At 45.8% G+C, this 15555-nt stretch overlaps 1 protein-coding gene across 4 annotated transcripts in view; it reads left to right on the top strand.

Moving 5' to 3' along the window:
* MBNL3 (muscleblind like splicing regulator 3) overlaps positions 1-15555 on the top strand; it is a 91375-nt gene that overhangs the window by 67001 nt on the left and 8819 nt on the right. For 2 of the 4 annotated variants that reach the window (XM_054289362.1, XM_054289363.1), the window contains exons 5-9: positions 1322-1558; positions 8943-9093; positions 11323-11358; positions 13441-13535; positions 14912-14985. In XM_054289362.1, the coding sequence (XP_054145337.1) occupies positions 1322-1558; positions 8943-9093; positions 11323-11358; positions 13441-13535; positions 14912-14968 (576 nt within the window). In that variant the 3' untranslated portion in view covers positions 14969-14985. The remainder of the gene's footprint in view (positions 1-1321; positions 1559-8942; positions 9094-11322; positions 11359-13440; positions 13536-14911; positions 14986-15555) is intronic. The other 2 variants (XR_008483885.1, XM_054289364.1) reach the window with 2 other exon arrangements.

Here is a 15555-nt window from a genome sequence, read left to right as displayed (position 1 = left end):
ACTTGCAGCTTTGCTAGCACAGGGCTGCTGCTCTCTGCCAGAGCAGACGCTTTTGCGGGGCCTTTTCCCAAATCCATCCCAAATGACAATCTGGGAAAACTCACTCCTCTGGTATCAGTGGGTTTTAGAGCAGGGTTAGGATTGTTTTTTATATGTGATCTGCCATGCTTAAAAAAACCCCAAAAAGCCAAGTAGATGGTCTGCTCTTAAATTCTGTTGGGTGGGAGATGTTTTGGAGATAATAGATGTTTCCCTTTTCTAGAGATGGGCTTATTGAGCTTTTACAGAAAACTTTAAGCAATACACTGGTGGGAGTGGAGAGTGTGTGGTGTTGGGAAGACATCTCTCCCTTCCCAGTTGGCTGGACATGCTGGGACTTAACAGTGGAGGAGTTGTAAATGTCTTTCAAAGCCTAAGCAGAGACTCTGCAGGAGATAAGGGCTGAGGACCTGAATTCAGAGGCCCCTGCAGGTATAAATTATAACACAGGAAGATAGCAGAGAAGGGTGTAATTTCAAAACACATTGTTTTGTGTTATGTACTTTATCTTGCTCTGCTGATGTCTCACCTTTCCCCACACTCAGTCTGATTGCATATTGGTACGTGAGCTACGCCCCTTGCTGTATTATTCAACAACTTCTCTCAGACAAGAAACCTTGCAGATTTTTTGTGAAACATTTTTGTCTGTCTCTGATGCTTCAGTGGTCATAACTTAGGAGGATCTGCGAGATCCTAGTACAACTAGTAATTTTGGCAGCACCTTCAAACACATTGCTGTGTAACCAAATGTGCTGTCACGTAATGCCAGGGTCGGGGATTTATTGTGAAGGGCAGGGAGGCTATTTATGTGAAAGAGGCACTAAGAAAAAGTACTTGTTGCAAATAGCAGTAGCATGTAACATTTAAAATTAAATGTCTTGCCTAAGAGTATGCTCCATAACAAATACATAATCCAGGTGAGACACAAATGGCAGAGTTATTAACATTTAAGCTTTAGAGGCAGGGGAGGAATCCTGAGCTGCAAAAGTTTTGTCCAAATGGCATTGATTTTCTGGGGTCACTTTCCATTCTGCACAAATTCTGTACTTCACTTGCATTTGGTAATTGGCCTTATTAATGTTGTGGTTCTTTTCACCTCCTGAAGCAGTTGTGAGTAGAACCACTTGCCCCTGTGTGTGTTGATATATGTGCTACCCCAGATGAGCATGGATTTAGAATATACACATGGCTTAATGTGGCCAACTGAACTGATATTCTGTGCTGAAAATACTGAATGAAAAGTAACTTCATGTTCTGCTCAACAATGTGACTTTCTTTTAAGGTTTGTCGAGAGTTTCAGCGTGGAAATTGCACACGTGGTGAGAATGATTGCCGCTATGCTCACCCTATAGATATTGCAATGATAGACACAAATGAAAATACTGTTACAGTTTGCATGGATTACATCAAAGGTCGATGCTCTAGGGAGAAATGCAAGTACTTTCATCCCCCTGCACACCTGCAAGCCAAAATCAAGGCAGCTCAACACCAGGTGAACCAGACAGCTGCAGCTGCAATGGTAAGTAGAGCTCCTCTCAAGCTGCATTTCCATTGCTAAGAGATTCCATGTGTCATATGTGTCATTTGTGGAAAAGTAGAGAGCTTTGTAAATGGCTGACTAGAGAGCTGAGAGCATGTGCAAAATGCATTCCATCTCTTCATCCTGTCTCTGTGCTCACCACAGCATGAAGCCCTCAGTGGCACAGTACATCTCACCAGGTAGGGAATGCAAGTGCAGCAGCACCCAACACCTTCCCTGGCTGAGTCATAGGGGTCAGTTCAGCTTCCTCAATACACAATATATCCTTTTCAGGGAGAACCTGGCCTGTTCTCTGCAGAAAGCAGATGGTGTCAGTTGCCTGAGCTTAGCAAACTTGTGTCCAATACCTTTGCCAAGACTTAGTGAAATTACAAGACACAAAACAAGGGTGACTTCCTGACCTGTTTAATGCTTTGGACATTGTAGAGATGGTCCCACTTGCATTTTAAATTGAATTGTGGCTACTTATATCTACATTTCTGTACATGAGTCAAGGAAGTCTCACCAGGTGGCTCCTAGCTCATATAAATGTTTGCCATTCTGTTGAGTTGGGTTTAATGGGACCTGTTAATTCCAGAGATAAGAGAGCTGGGGAGGGAAGAAGAGGCCCAAGGGATCTTATCCATATGCATTAATTCCTGATGTGGGAGGTAAAGAAGGTAAAGGGAAGCTCTTCCCTGTGGTGCCCAATGAAAAGATAAGAAGCAATGGGTACAAATTGAAATTCAGGACATTCCATTTAAACATAAGGAAAAACTTATTTACCAAAGAAAGATCTAGCACTATGACAGGATTCTCCATCCTAGTAGATACTGAGAACCTGTATCTGAACCTGAATGGAGTCTCAAGCAAGCTGCTGTAGTTGACCCTGCTTTGAGCAGGGTGTTGGTCTAGCTGATCTCTAGAGGTCCCTTCTGTCTCTTCTATGATTTTTTAAAATTTTTCTAATTAATATTAAAAAGACTCTTGCTTCCTCTTTGATTTAGAATTAAGGCCACTAAAATGTTTCTAAATACCTTTTCATTTTTTTAAGGTTGGTTGCTTTTAATTCATAATGAAATTTAATGCAGAGCCAAGGCAGTTCTAGAAATTAAACAAGTGCCCTCCTTGTAGCATCAATATTACCTGGAATGCAATTTGAGCAATTAATTTATACTGCAGTATTTATTTGTCCTGCAGAGTTTATTTATTAGTTTCTTTACTGTTTTTATTGTTGTTGAAATAAGAGTCCAGCTCTGTTGAAAAATAACCTTCTGAAATGAAACTCTTGTGTTCTTCACAATTGAATCTTTACTTTTTCACTAATTATCTAGGACACTGCTACTTAACCAAAGCCAATGCATGTTTTATTCATCCAGCTGGCTTCTCTTAAAAATGTAATTAACCCTATTTGTATGCTGTTAACGAGAACCTTTAAAATATTTATTGATGGCTTGTTGCATCACCCCTGCTACCAAAACAGCCTACATTATTCATTGACTTTTCAAGGTTTGATGCATTTACTGTACCTGTTGAGGTGTAAGACTTTATTAAAGGGGAGAAAGGTGCTCTATTTTCTTGGAGGGAAAAACAGATGCCAGGCTATGGGTCTGTGCTGTAAAACAGATTTAGAATGACTTCAAATCTAAATTGAGCATTTCTGAGGGACCCAATCCTGCAGTTACTTGATGTGCACAGGTAGCAGCTTTACTCACTCCTGCTTGGCTGAAGTCAGTGCAGCACTGGATGAACTGGGTAAGGCTCTGTCCCCAGTTCAGAACAGCACTTAAGCATGTGCTTGAAGCTCCCTCCTTTTCCAGTGGTCCTTCCCCCTCCACGAGTGCTCTGCTGGCCTCTGCATGGTGTGTAGCTGCAGCATGAGGGCTGGAGCCCAGTCCCTGTGCAGGTGCCGATCCCTGAGCGCTCCTGCCCTGCCGTGCCAGCTGATGTGACAAAGCTCCAAAGCACGTGTCCTGTGATGACATTTCTTTGCTTTTAAACCTTACCGAGGCAAAATAACTGACTTGCCACTAGGCCAGGTATTTACCCAGCCACCCCATGTTGTGCATGCCTCGTCTTTTTAATAGATTGTATAACGCATTCACTTTTTAATTTTTTTTTTCTCTTCGCCTTCCCAAATTGTTGCTCTCTCTTGACACACCTCTGCTTGCTGTTTTTGTTACTGTGCTTGATCCCCCTCCCCGGCCCATGTCCATCATGTGCTCGCTGCCTGCTAATTAAGACTCAGCCAGCTGTCAGATCACTGAAGCGACCGCTCGAGGCAACCTTTGACCTGGTACTTGGACCTTTCACCTTCTCGCTTTGCACGTAACCATCTTAATCTGCATGAAAGCCTTCTGCTCTTGTCTGTGGTGTTAGTGCCTGGGGAGACTGCCCATCCCAGCCAGAAATGTTCAGTGTGCGTTCAGACATGCCAATCCTGTGCCCCACATACCATCCATTAACGTCTGAGCTTTGCCTCCCGAAGCCTAGATGTGTTTTGGAGACAGTGAATAATCTCGGGGGGAGGCAGCTCTGGCTTTTGAAGTGTTTTTCCAAACGCTGGCAGCTTTGGAAGTCACAAGATGCAATGTTTGAGGGAGAATTTAAGCATTTAGCTCATAAGGTCTGCAGTGTGCTCTAAATGCCAGAGAACTGGGTGGTTACAGGACAGATCCAGTAACTTTTCTTTGTGTTCCCAACTTCACAGCCTTGCCTGGCAGTGCCTTGCTGGTTACTGCCCTGCACAAGAGCATTCTGTGTAGTGAACACTACTGAGATTTAGGGGGAAGAGGGCTAAACAGCATCCTTGGGGATCTGTGCTGGGAACTGAAGCAGGTGCAGTGTGGGACTTGGCTGTCCCTTCAGCTGGCTCTGTCTGTGGTTATCCCCCATTCCCCACTGGGATAGTGTCACCAAAGGGACCTTGCTCTGGGTGCCTTTTGCTTCAGTCTCAAGCATGAAATCTGCTCCCTGAGCTTCTGCCTGCAAGCTGTCCTCATATATGCTGGCTTTGGTTGTTTTATGACTCAAATAATATGTTTTACTTGGCTTTATGATGCTCATAGTGAGGCAAAAGCTATCCTCCTCACAGTGCTGTCAGTCCTGGCTCCATAGAAGACAATGCATTCCTGTTTTCCCAAAGAATAAGGGACACAATACATTTTAAAAGAAAGAGCTCCTGTTGCCCAGCTATAGCAGGGAGAGGGAAGAGTGGACACATAGGAGCTGTGAAACCATCAAGCTGATGTTGCTTCTCATTCGTAGAGGTAAGGAGGAGAAGCTGATCTTCTCCCCTTCCTCTCCAAAGACTTAATTTTGGGTTAAAGTAGTCAAGAGGCTTCCTTATCAGAGTTTTAGGCAGCAGCAGTAGGAAGCCCTGCTAGGGCCCAGCTTCTGGCAGCAGTGGTGGAATGATGATGTGAATGGCATCACAGCTTCTCACTTGCTCTGCTCACAGCTGACACAGGACCTGCACAGCTGCCCTCTCCAAGGGCCACCACTCTGAGGAGACACAGTCTGGCAGAGAGTGGGAGAGCCCATAACTGCTCCCCCACTGAACAAACCCTCTGAGGGAAGCTGCTTTGTATGAGCCTTCCTGCTCTGACCCATCAAAGGTTGGCAGCCACTTGTTAGGATATGTCACCTCCTCTGAACCCTTCATGGGTGATAAGAGCATGTTTGGTCTTCAGAGGAAACTGCTCACTTGGCTTCTGCTGCTTGCCAGGGAACGGGTGCTACCTCTGCCCTCTCTCAGATAATTCTGTTTGTCGTGACTGGCAGCAGATCCAGCCCCTCTTTGCTGAGTGCAGAAGGGTGAAAGTGTGATCTGGTCCCAGGAGATAGAGATCTGAGGGGAACTTTGAGGTGCAATTAAATTGTTTGTTGCAAAGACTTAATCCAGTTCTTGTCTTGTGAAAAATAATGAGAGGTTTGTTAACCAGCACGTGGGAAATTCTGACTTTAGCATGAAGTGTGTTTTTATCTGTCAGTCTTGCTGAAGAGTTGCTTTCCATGCCATGCAGAGCAGTGGCACAAGCCTCTTTGTTCAGATTCTCATTTGAGCAGGAATGTGGCTTTCCCAGCCTAAAAATGGGAGGCTGCCTGGCATTTAATTGGTGGAAATTGTTAGTTTGGATCGGTGCAGGACTATCACATGGATTCTGGACTGAATTAACCCTTTCACTGGTGCAGATGGCCAGATCCTGCTGCAAAGGTTGTGTACCCATGTGTGCACACAAACACACAGGGAAAAATAAAGTCAGGAAAAGTTACTGTCCAGGAGCTGCTGCTGTAGCTGTGGTAATCAGAGCTTGTCCAGAGGGAAAGCACAAGCAGCTGGATGAGGTAAACTCATCAAGTTCTTTACTAGGAGGGTTTAGTCTAATTCCTCTGCCGGAGTGTGACACTGGCTACAGAATTTGGTGGTGAGGAGTGTCTGTTGTCTTTTGTATATCCTGCTTGTAGGATTCCTTCAGAACTAGGACATGGTGCAAGAAAGAAATGTTGTATCCCCTGAAGCTGCTACAATTCCTGCAGGTCGTGGGTGATACAAAAATTGTAGCCTGTGTCAAATGAGACACATTTGTTTTGTGCTGTGTCCCTGCCAGCTTCCCGTGCTGGAGCTGTATGGACCCAGCTTCATCGTGTGCAGTTTTAGATGCCTCTTCAAGGCATTATAGATGGACCTTTCAGTGAGCATGTTCCTGAGGCTCTTACCTCAGCACACAGGCTGGAAAAGGGCTGGAGCCAGATTGTTCTGTGTCCTTGGGCCCTCCTACACCTTGGTATCTAAAATAAGATCGGCTGGCAACAGGAGGAGCCCATACATCTTCCTGTGTCCTGTGGGAACCCTCCTGCAGCTGCTGGGGTGGAGGGGATCTGCTTCAAACCAGCAGCAGATCAGGGTGGGTTCCTCACTCCCCTGCCCACAGAGCCCATGTGAGAGCTGGACATCCCATGGCACAGGAGCTGCTGCAGAGTGCTTGTTTCTTTGGAACACTCTGGAAATATTGCATTTATTTGTGTTTCTCCACCTGGCTGCTGTTCAGGGAGCAACAGTGAGGCTGCCATAGTTCCTTTCTTTCCCTTGCTCCCAAGGGGCTGTAGCAGGTTAGGAGGGAGGGTGATAGGGTTGTCTGGTGTGTCTTGACTTCCCTGGGGCCTGCTGGTATCTCCTCTGACTGCAGTGCTGTGCTTTGGAGTTGTCCTGTGATGTGCCAGGACAAGACAGCAAGGTCTCAAAGCCTTCAGCTGTTCTGCTCTTGGCACTGCCATTATGGGGTTTGGGGTGGTGACAGCCTTTGGCCAAGAAGCAGGGAGTCAAAAGTCCATTATGTGCCTGGTGCAGTTGCTTTGATATAATTAGTACATTCTTCTTCTGAGGCAGATTTTGGAAGTGTCTGAAAAGGGTTATTTAGCAATTGGGTACCATAAGGAGCATGAATTTAAGTAGCAAGTTCTTGAGTTGTTCTAAAGCTGTAAAACCTCTGTGATGTACATGAAACTACTCCAGACTGTGTAAGCTGCAGCTCTGTCCTGTGCCTGGAGGAACGTTCACGTAGCCATTATTAAATAGACAAGTTGTAGATAACAGGCAGATTTAACACAGCTACCAATGAAAGCTTACCTAGATATGAAAACTCATACATCATCCTAAAATATGGATCTTAAGTGAAAGATTTTGGTGTCTGTGTCTGAGAATATTGTCCCATCTTTGACTTCTGTCTTTTGGTAGCAGCCAGAAGAAATCTGGGAAAATTAAATCCTGGTGCTGAGAGTGGATGCCCACCAGCACAGGCAAAGGATGTGTGCATATCTGAGGGCAGTTTTGCAAATGCAATTTCTTCTCATTTTCTTTTTTAATATTAAAACCACCCAAAAGCAACCATGTGAGTAGAGATAGGATGGAGTAATGTTTTGCCTGGAAGTATGTTGCTTAACATTTCTCAGATGAGCAGTCTCCTATAGCAAATTAAAGTGAAACCTGTTTCTAGATGGCGACAAACTGTTGCAAGCTCTCACATTCTGTTGTGTGTTGAACTTCATAATGCTTTAAAATCTCTTTACTTGTGTCCTTCCTTCTGAGTATTGTGTGTTTTTAGCTTTAACCCTTCATTAGCCAAACCTTCTCCATTGCCTACCATTCATTTGTGACCTATTAAAATAAAAGTAGGAGTGATAACCCTGTTTTTCAGCCATTGCTTTGCTACATGATACAGACTAACAACTAGTCAGAAATGACCTGATTCTGCATGACTTCCACGTGCGTAAATCTCATTGACGTCAATGGGAGTGTTACGTGCAAAAGGACTGCGGGGCATAATTAAAAAGGACCCTTTTCTATCACAATGTGGAGAAAAAAGTGTGGTTTCTTACTTGGGTACAATGAAAAGCTGTAAATCGTTAGAAACATTCCTGTCTCTTAAGAACCTGACATACTACTTTGCTGTTGAGACATGCTTGGATGAATGATGAGTAACTCACTGAGAAAAGTTCCTGAGTTGGGTTAATGCTTTTTACCAAGTCTGATCATGAAACAGGTTTGACGGGCTGGAAGAAGCCCGGTGGTGTGATAGAATGAAAAGAAGGGGTTTGTCAATGGCTTTTTCCACTGTTAATAATGAGTGAGCAGTATTTGACTGATGGAGGCCACCTTCTGTAAAGCGGGATCTGGTCCAAATCTGCTGGTGGTGGGCTGTGCCTCTGGTGTGAGCGGTGGAGAATCAGGCCTGGTCTGGACCATGTTGCTCAGCCTCTCTGCTAACAAGTGGAAATGCATTTTACTGTGAATGTAAAGTTATGTGTGTAATTGGCAACAGCTACAGCTTTACCATCTGGACACATGGGTTGGCTGCACAGTGTGCACACTTCCACACATGCACACATACATGTAGGCAGGTGTTGAACCAGAGGCAAGCATGCTTTTTTTTTCCATGGTATTTGTTGCTTATGCTAATCTTCTTGGGTTTTCAATAGTCATCTACTATATTTTTCCTGTTTCTTTTGGGGTTTTTAATGCTTGTTGCCTGCAACTGCTCTTTGTAGCATCCTGTCCAGGTGACCACCTCTCCCCTTCCTCTTCCCAGTGCTTTTTTCTCCCTCTGTACCCAAGTCAGTCCTGCTGAAAAGCTCCTTAGCATCCCTCCTCTTTCTGGACTCTGCCCCTCCTCCTGGTGCATTCACTAACTGCTTACCTAGTGAAGCTGTTGTTTCACCTCCTACTCGTACTGTGACTTAGCTGCTCTTCTCTCTCCTATCTCGCTAAGTTGATAGAGTTGCAGGTGATTTGCAGCCAAGACCCCCTGTTATTTATTGCATGCTTGACCTACATCTGGGCCCCTTTATTTACTCCACTTGTCTTTAATGACTCCCTTATCCACAGGCCCTGCCGCCTGGTGCACTTCAACCTTTACCAAAGAGGCCAGCACTTGAAAAAAACAATGGTGCCACCACAGTCTTTAACCCAAGCGTTTTCCACTACCAACAGGCTCTAGCCAACATGCAGTTGCAACAGCCTACATTCATCCCTACAGGTAAGTGTCTCCTTGCTTTCCCATCATCATGGTTGTTTATTTTATGACCTCGGTGTTCAGCTAATGAGCAGTTTTTTGTAAGAGTCTTTAGCAAAAGAATATTGGTGTGTAGTTTCATGTTAAAAATGGATGAAAAATTAACATCTGTTGTTTGACTTTTTTCCCTTCACCTACTACAATTTAGAGCTTTTCACATGTAAAGATCCTTCTTAGCCCTTTTTGTGTGGTTTGGGGTTTTTTTTAAGCAGTCAAACTAAGAAAAATGTCTGCATGTTTCTTGAATTCATACTTTCCGTTTTTCCTCCTTATGGTTCAACTGGTTAATCCCAAATTAATTCTTTGAATCTTGTGTAGTGCTCTTTTGGACTCATGTTAAAATGTCTATAGACCTCTATGGCTGCTCTTTTGAGGCTGTAGGCACCTCCCTGAGCTTGTATCTCACTGACCTACATATTGCAGCAGCTGTGATGTTTATAGAGGGAATGGTTAGTCTTTAGTAAATACAAATTATATAATCCTCTTTAAAGGCATATATTTCCCTCTTCCTTGTCTTTTGACTAGTACAATACCCTAAGCTTTTTAAAAGCAATTTAACTCCCAGCTTTTATTGTACCTTTAAGGTCTCAGAGTTAAATTGAAAGATGCAGTTCAGTAATTCTTATAGAACTGGAACTATTAATGTGGCAGATGTGACTGTCTTCTGACTGGCCAATTAACTGCAGCCAAATGGAAAACAAAACCTGCTTAGAGTGGAAAGTATTATAAGTGGCTGAATTAGGAATATTCCAGATAGCTCATATTTTAGTATCATTATTATTGTTCAGAGTATCTAGGAAAATTAATGCCCTGTGTTTTTAATGTTTAATGCTGTATTTACTTGTACAAAAATACACAGTGTTTCTCTGGGCTGACCCCTGGAGGTGAACACACAGTGGACTTGCACCTTGGCACTGTTGTTCTTTGGGGTCAGGGGAAAAGCTTTAGAGACAGTCTGGTCCTGAGAACAAGGTGGAGTGTGGGTCCAGGGGGCAGGGACCTAAACCCTGTAGGCTCATGTAGCCTTTCTGTTATGAGAGCCCTTGGAAACATTCAGGACTCAGCAGCTACCAAGATGTTCATCTAGGGAAGCAGAATCTCATGCAGAGAGATGGAGTAGTAGCCTTTTACCTTGTGCTCTGCAAAACCTTGGAAAGGCTGGGCTGAGCTGACCTTAGCACAGCTCTGGCAGGTGCCAAGTGAAATACTTCTTCAGGAAACACGGACACCTTGGGGAATGCCAAGTCCCCAGCTGGCTACACACTGCTCCTCCTCAAGGTCACAGTTGCCAAGGTTGACATTAGGACAGGAATTTCTGATGGAGCACCATAAATCAGCTGTGCCTGCCCTCGCTGCGCTGGGTACTGAGATCATGGCAATGAAATTACACACAGGGCTGATGCATAACAGGGCTGCTTACTGGCACCTGCTCTGTCTGAAGACATTAATGCTGGGCAGAGCAGCAAATTTCCAGTCAGAGAAGGGTCTGTGATGAATTTATGTTACACATCAGGCTCCAGCTCTGGGCTCAGCCTTGGCAGTGCTCAGGGAGCAAAGCAGAGAGATGGCACGTCGCAGCTCTCGCTGTGGGGAGGGGAAGGGAGCTGTTGCTTTTCTTAGTATCTCCTGTTCAGTTGTTGAGAGATCAGCATCATGGGTTGCTATGGCAGGGGGGAGTCAGGCTGTCTCTTGAAAATTGCATCACCACTGCAATTTTTTCAAGTCCAGAAAAATAAATGCCTCTTTCAGCTTAAACTAGAGACTTTGAATCACGATCCCTGGTTGCGGGAGTAAATTGCTTTTGGAAAGTCAATTTTAACATGAGTGTGACATTCTTCTAAGGGCAATTTGTTTTCTGTTGACACGATCAGAAAGAAATCATCATACCCAATACCCAAAAAATCCCAAACAACCCTGATTTCTGGGATCAATCATATCATTTAATACCAAGGTGGGAGGAGTTTTTTCTCTACTACGCAAGAATTAAAGAATTAATTTGGTTTGCTATGATCTCTTTAAACTGAGTTTAAACTGTTGATATACCGATATGCAGAATCTGGTTGCATGTGCTTAAATACTGAATGCTGCAAAGAGAATACCTGCTTTTTAGTTAAAGTGATATCTAACACTGAAGCTTCACTAATGAAATATCCCTTTTGTTCATCTTTCCACGCTTCAATGCATGGTGTGCAGGGTCAGTTCTGTGCATGACACCCACTGCAAGCGTTGGTAGGTTTTTCTACACAAACTTCTCAACTTTTCCTAATCTGAAAGAGACTGCAAGTTAGTATGCATCAGTGAGAACCTGGGTGGCTGAATGGTGTGACTGTCTATCCACTGTCTTCTTTGAGGCTTAAATGGTTGTATCCCTTTTAATTTCTGTGCAGTGCAGTGTTTCATGTGACTTACAATAAGAGAATCCAAGGTGATGTGTTCCCACCCCTATTTAGTTCCGCTTCAGAGACAAGAATCTGTCACTTAAATGTCTTTACAACCCATTAAAGTCATCTGACACAAGGAAATAGAAGTGGGAGGGTCCTGTTGGCTTATTTTTGTTTTATTTTGTATCAAGCAACAGGCGGACTTAAGTTTGGATTTTTAGTTGTCCTTCTGAGGATATTTTAGGAGACTGATTTAACAATGTGCTAAGGAGGAGCACATCTGGGGTCAGCCCCTCTGCCAGAGCAGGGTGCTGCTTGTACAGCAAGAGAAGCAGGGTTTGGACCATGGACTGGCTGGAGAGTCATCTCTGTAGGACAGTGTTAGGTGTGCAGGCACAGGAGATCATAGGGAGGTACCACTGCAGGTGCACGTGGGATAAAGGGAGGCAGTATGTGCTCATTAGTGCTGCAGGGATCCACTCTGTTCAGGCTCAGCATCTGGGTCTTGATGAAACCTCTGCAGGCCTTTGAGGACCTTCCCCTCTTGTCTACAGCTGCTGGGCACAGGAGGGCGGGTGAAAGCTGAGCTTTCATCCTCTAGCCAAGGTTATGCAAGACTACCAGCATCCAGGTGTGTGCCTGCTTTAGCCAGAGGGAGAGAGGCAGGAGCCCTGGGGGGTGCAAGGCTTTCCGAGAGCAGGTCTGGAAGCTCTGGCATGAATGGCTAAACACTCTGCTCTTGAACTTGTCTATCCCTGTAGTACAGGGAGGACACATTGCTTGCATGATGGGGAGCTGAGTCCCTCAAATGCACCTCTGCCTGTAGGAAACCCCAACCCACACGTTCCAACATCTCGTGGCCGGAGCGTTCCCAGCCACAGGCACACGCTCCTTCCCTGCTGGGGCTGGCCGTGCTGCTGGGGTGGAGGGGAAGGCAAGTCTGCTTCCCCACCGCATGTTTGTGGGGATGGCTGGGCCTTCCTCTGGGCTCCTCAACCCCACAAATCCCCCTTGGGTGTGGGGGATGCCCGTGTGTGCACCAGAGCATCCCTTCCAGCACTGCGCTCTGTGGGACGTGCAGCTTCAGGAGGCTGCCAAGCTCCCTGCTGCCGTGTTGTCCTTTCGGATGCTCTTCCTGCGAATTGTAGCTGTTCAGATGCATTTGTGTATTTTCCCCCTCTCTGTCCCTTCCCCTCTCCATCCCCCCACCCTGCAAGAGAGGAGTTTTGCCAAATCCGATAGAATTAGGGTGGAAAGGGAGCATGCTGAATTTGTACGGAGAGAGCTCAGTCTGCCAGCCGCTCGTTTGCCGTGCCTCCAGCTCTGTCCCGTGCCAAAACATTGTCCCTGCTAGAGAGAGGCGAGAAAACCTGGTGAAAGGGCTGCGGCAGCCGCTGCAAAGTGCATCATGTACCTCTGGTTGCTGGCGGGGACGGGGTGGGGAGGGAAGGGGACAAGCTTTCCCAGGCGGGCGGGAGGGTGCGCTTGCCAAAATGTCCCCACCCAAAGGAACGTGCACTGGCTGTGTCTAACTCCCCACGGGTGCGAGCTGACGTGGGCTTTTGCTAGCACACCCATCCTCTCCCCCCTTTGGAAATTTGGCCCTCGGAGTCTAATACATCATTGTTCTGCTTATAAATGTACTAAGTGTTGAGAATGTTTTGGTTTTTTCCTTAATTATAATTGTAATTGGCTTTTCCCCTTCTCTCTTGTTTATTTTTTTTCCCAACGCTGTCTTGCTTTGCACTGTGATTGCATGCTGCGCCCCGATGTGTCCTTCATGACGATGTCACATGGCTTGTTGCTGTGATTCCTGCCACGCCCCCAAATCCACCACATGTTGCCATGGTTACATAAAACCAACCAAACAAACAAAATATATATACGCTCCACCCTCCTGTATGTCGCTTCCATGGTTCCCTTCCGAAAGTGCCCATGATGCACGGTGCTACGCCCACCACTGTGTCTGCAGCAACAACTCCTGCCACCAGCGTCCCCTTCGCTGCAACAGCTACCGCCAATCAGGTTTGGCCCTTTCAATGGCTTTCTTTCACGTGTTCAGATCTTGAGGACCGGGCGAGGGCTGGATCCCGCGCGGGGTCCGTCCCGCCGAGGCAGCGTGTGCGTGTGTGTGCGAGCGTGAGGCCGGGGATGGAGAGGGGCCGCTCCCGCCTGCCCGGCCGGGGCGTAGGGATGGGCGATTGGCAGGGCCGCGGGCTCTCCTCCAAAACCACACCTCCCCCCGGCTCCTCCAAACACAACCTGCCGAGTGTGGAGTCACGCAAGACCTGCAGCGCTTCTGCTTTCAGTCTCAAGCAGAAATACCACCCCGAGCATCCTTCCCTGTGGTATTTTGGCTTGTTCTCTCTGGGCTGGAAAGTGGAAGTGGAAATATAAAGTGGCTTTCCCCCACCACCACAAAATTGGACTCTAAAAACTACCAAAAAATCCCCAAACAACTAAAAACCAAAAATCGGGGGTGAGACTGTGAAAAGTTTTTTTTATGCCAATAGCATGTCACCCATCCCTACAGAGAGGACTCTGGATGTGCAGTACGTGCCATTGTAGCACTGCCATAAGTGTACAGGATTCCATGCATGTGTGCCAAGCCATAATTCTCTCCAAAACTTTCCTCTGAAGATACTGAGTGTGATGGCTGCTTCTGCACCAGTCCTGAACTGTATATGCACAACCTGTCCTAGTGATGCGTCCTGATAATTTGGTGTGACACAGCTTCTCCCAGTTAGACCAGAGACATTTCAAACACTTTTCAAAAAATTTTTCCCCCAAGACTAATTTTAGCATTTTTATTTGTCATGCTCTTAGGTTTAGAGCTATTGCAAAGGAATTGGGGTGTCACTTTGCTCCATAGGAGGCTGTTATCCATGCTGAATACCAGTAATATCTCTGGGGGCATCTTCTAGGCTTTTGCTGGTGTGAGGTCATGAGGATTTCAGTAGGAGTTTTGCCTGCATAAGTCCTAGGCAGTGTTTTACTGCTTGCAGTAGGAATTGCCAGTCTTTTTCTGTGCTTTGTTGTTATTTTCAGGTAGAGCAGGTCTTACTCAGACTTGTATTGGTCATGAGAGGAAAGCAGAAATTGCTGTGCAGCATTGCTCTGTGGCTGTGTGAGTCCTGTTTGAGCCAGATAGTTTCAGGGCATTTCTGTTTTACTTGTAGTCTATGGAGTTAAAATCCCAGTACAATCACCAGGTACTCCACAAGGCATCAGTAGTGGTGCAGCTACATTGTTCTTTAAGTGTAGCAAAATAAAGACTTGGGAGTGGATCCTGTTTTATAAGACACTGATGTACATATTAATCTAATGCTGAAGACAGAATGAACAGCCTGATCTCAAGGCAATGTTTTAATGTGTTGTGTTCTTTGTTTTTTTTGCTGTAGATATCCCAGTTATCAGTAGATGAACTGAGTAGCAGCATGTTTGTTTCACAGATGTAGAAGTTCCCGATAGAACAGTAAGTTCCTTTTTGGTATTTCTCTTTATGGTGAATTGATTTGTACATGGGCACTGCATCCCCTAAGCACAGGGCTGGCTCAGGCAGAGGGACTGAGCCCGTGGGACCCCATTGGCTTCATGCTCTGCTGACTCAACAGGAATTCAGCTGCTGCAGCACAGACACAGACTAGCCCTGTGGTGTATAATGAGTTTCCTGTGTCTCAGGTCCCTGTGTTGTGGTCACAGCCTCCCTGTGCATCCCCCAGCCCCATGGCTCTGTTTACAGGTTTACATGGTTCTGCACAGCTCCCAGCTGCCTGCAGATACCTCAGGGATTTGCAGTGCTGATGGCAAAGACTGCTCTGGTAATGAGTCAGCTGAAAAGGTGTAACTTCTCTTTTGCTGTTAGTGACATATTTTCTTTCCTGGGCTAAGCAGGATTGGGTCAGCAGCAGCTGCTGTGCATCTGCAAGGCTGGCTCAGTCTGGGCAGAACTCTGCTGGTCAGCTGCAGAGAGGGCCTGGCTCATGGTGGGTTGGAGACCAGAATGAATGTCATGAACAACATAGTCTTCACCCCACCTGCAGAT

This window comes from Melozone crissalis, unplaced genomic scaffold (assembly GCF_028551555.1).
Source record: "Melozone crissalis strain CALT ecotype California unplaced genomic scaffold, PUWL_Pcris_2 ptg000068l_1, whole genome shotgun sequence".
NCBI lineage: Eukaryota > Metazoa > Chordata > Aves > Passeriformes > Passerellidae > Melozone > Melozone crissalis.
The sequence above is the reverse complement of the archived record's forward strand: the minus strand, read 5'-3'. Positions and strand labels throughout refer to the sequence as shown.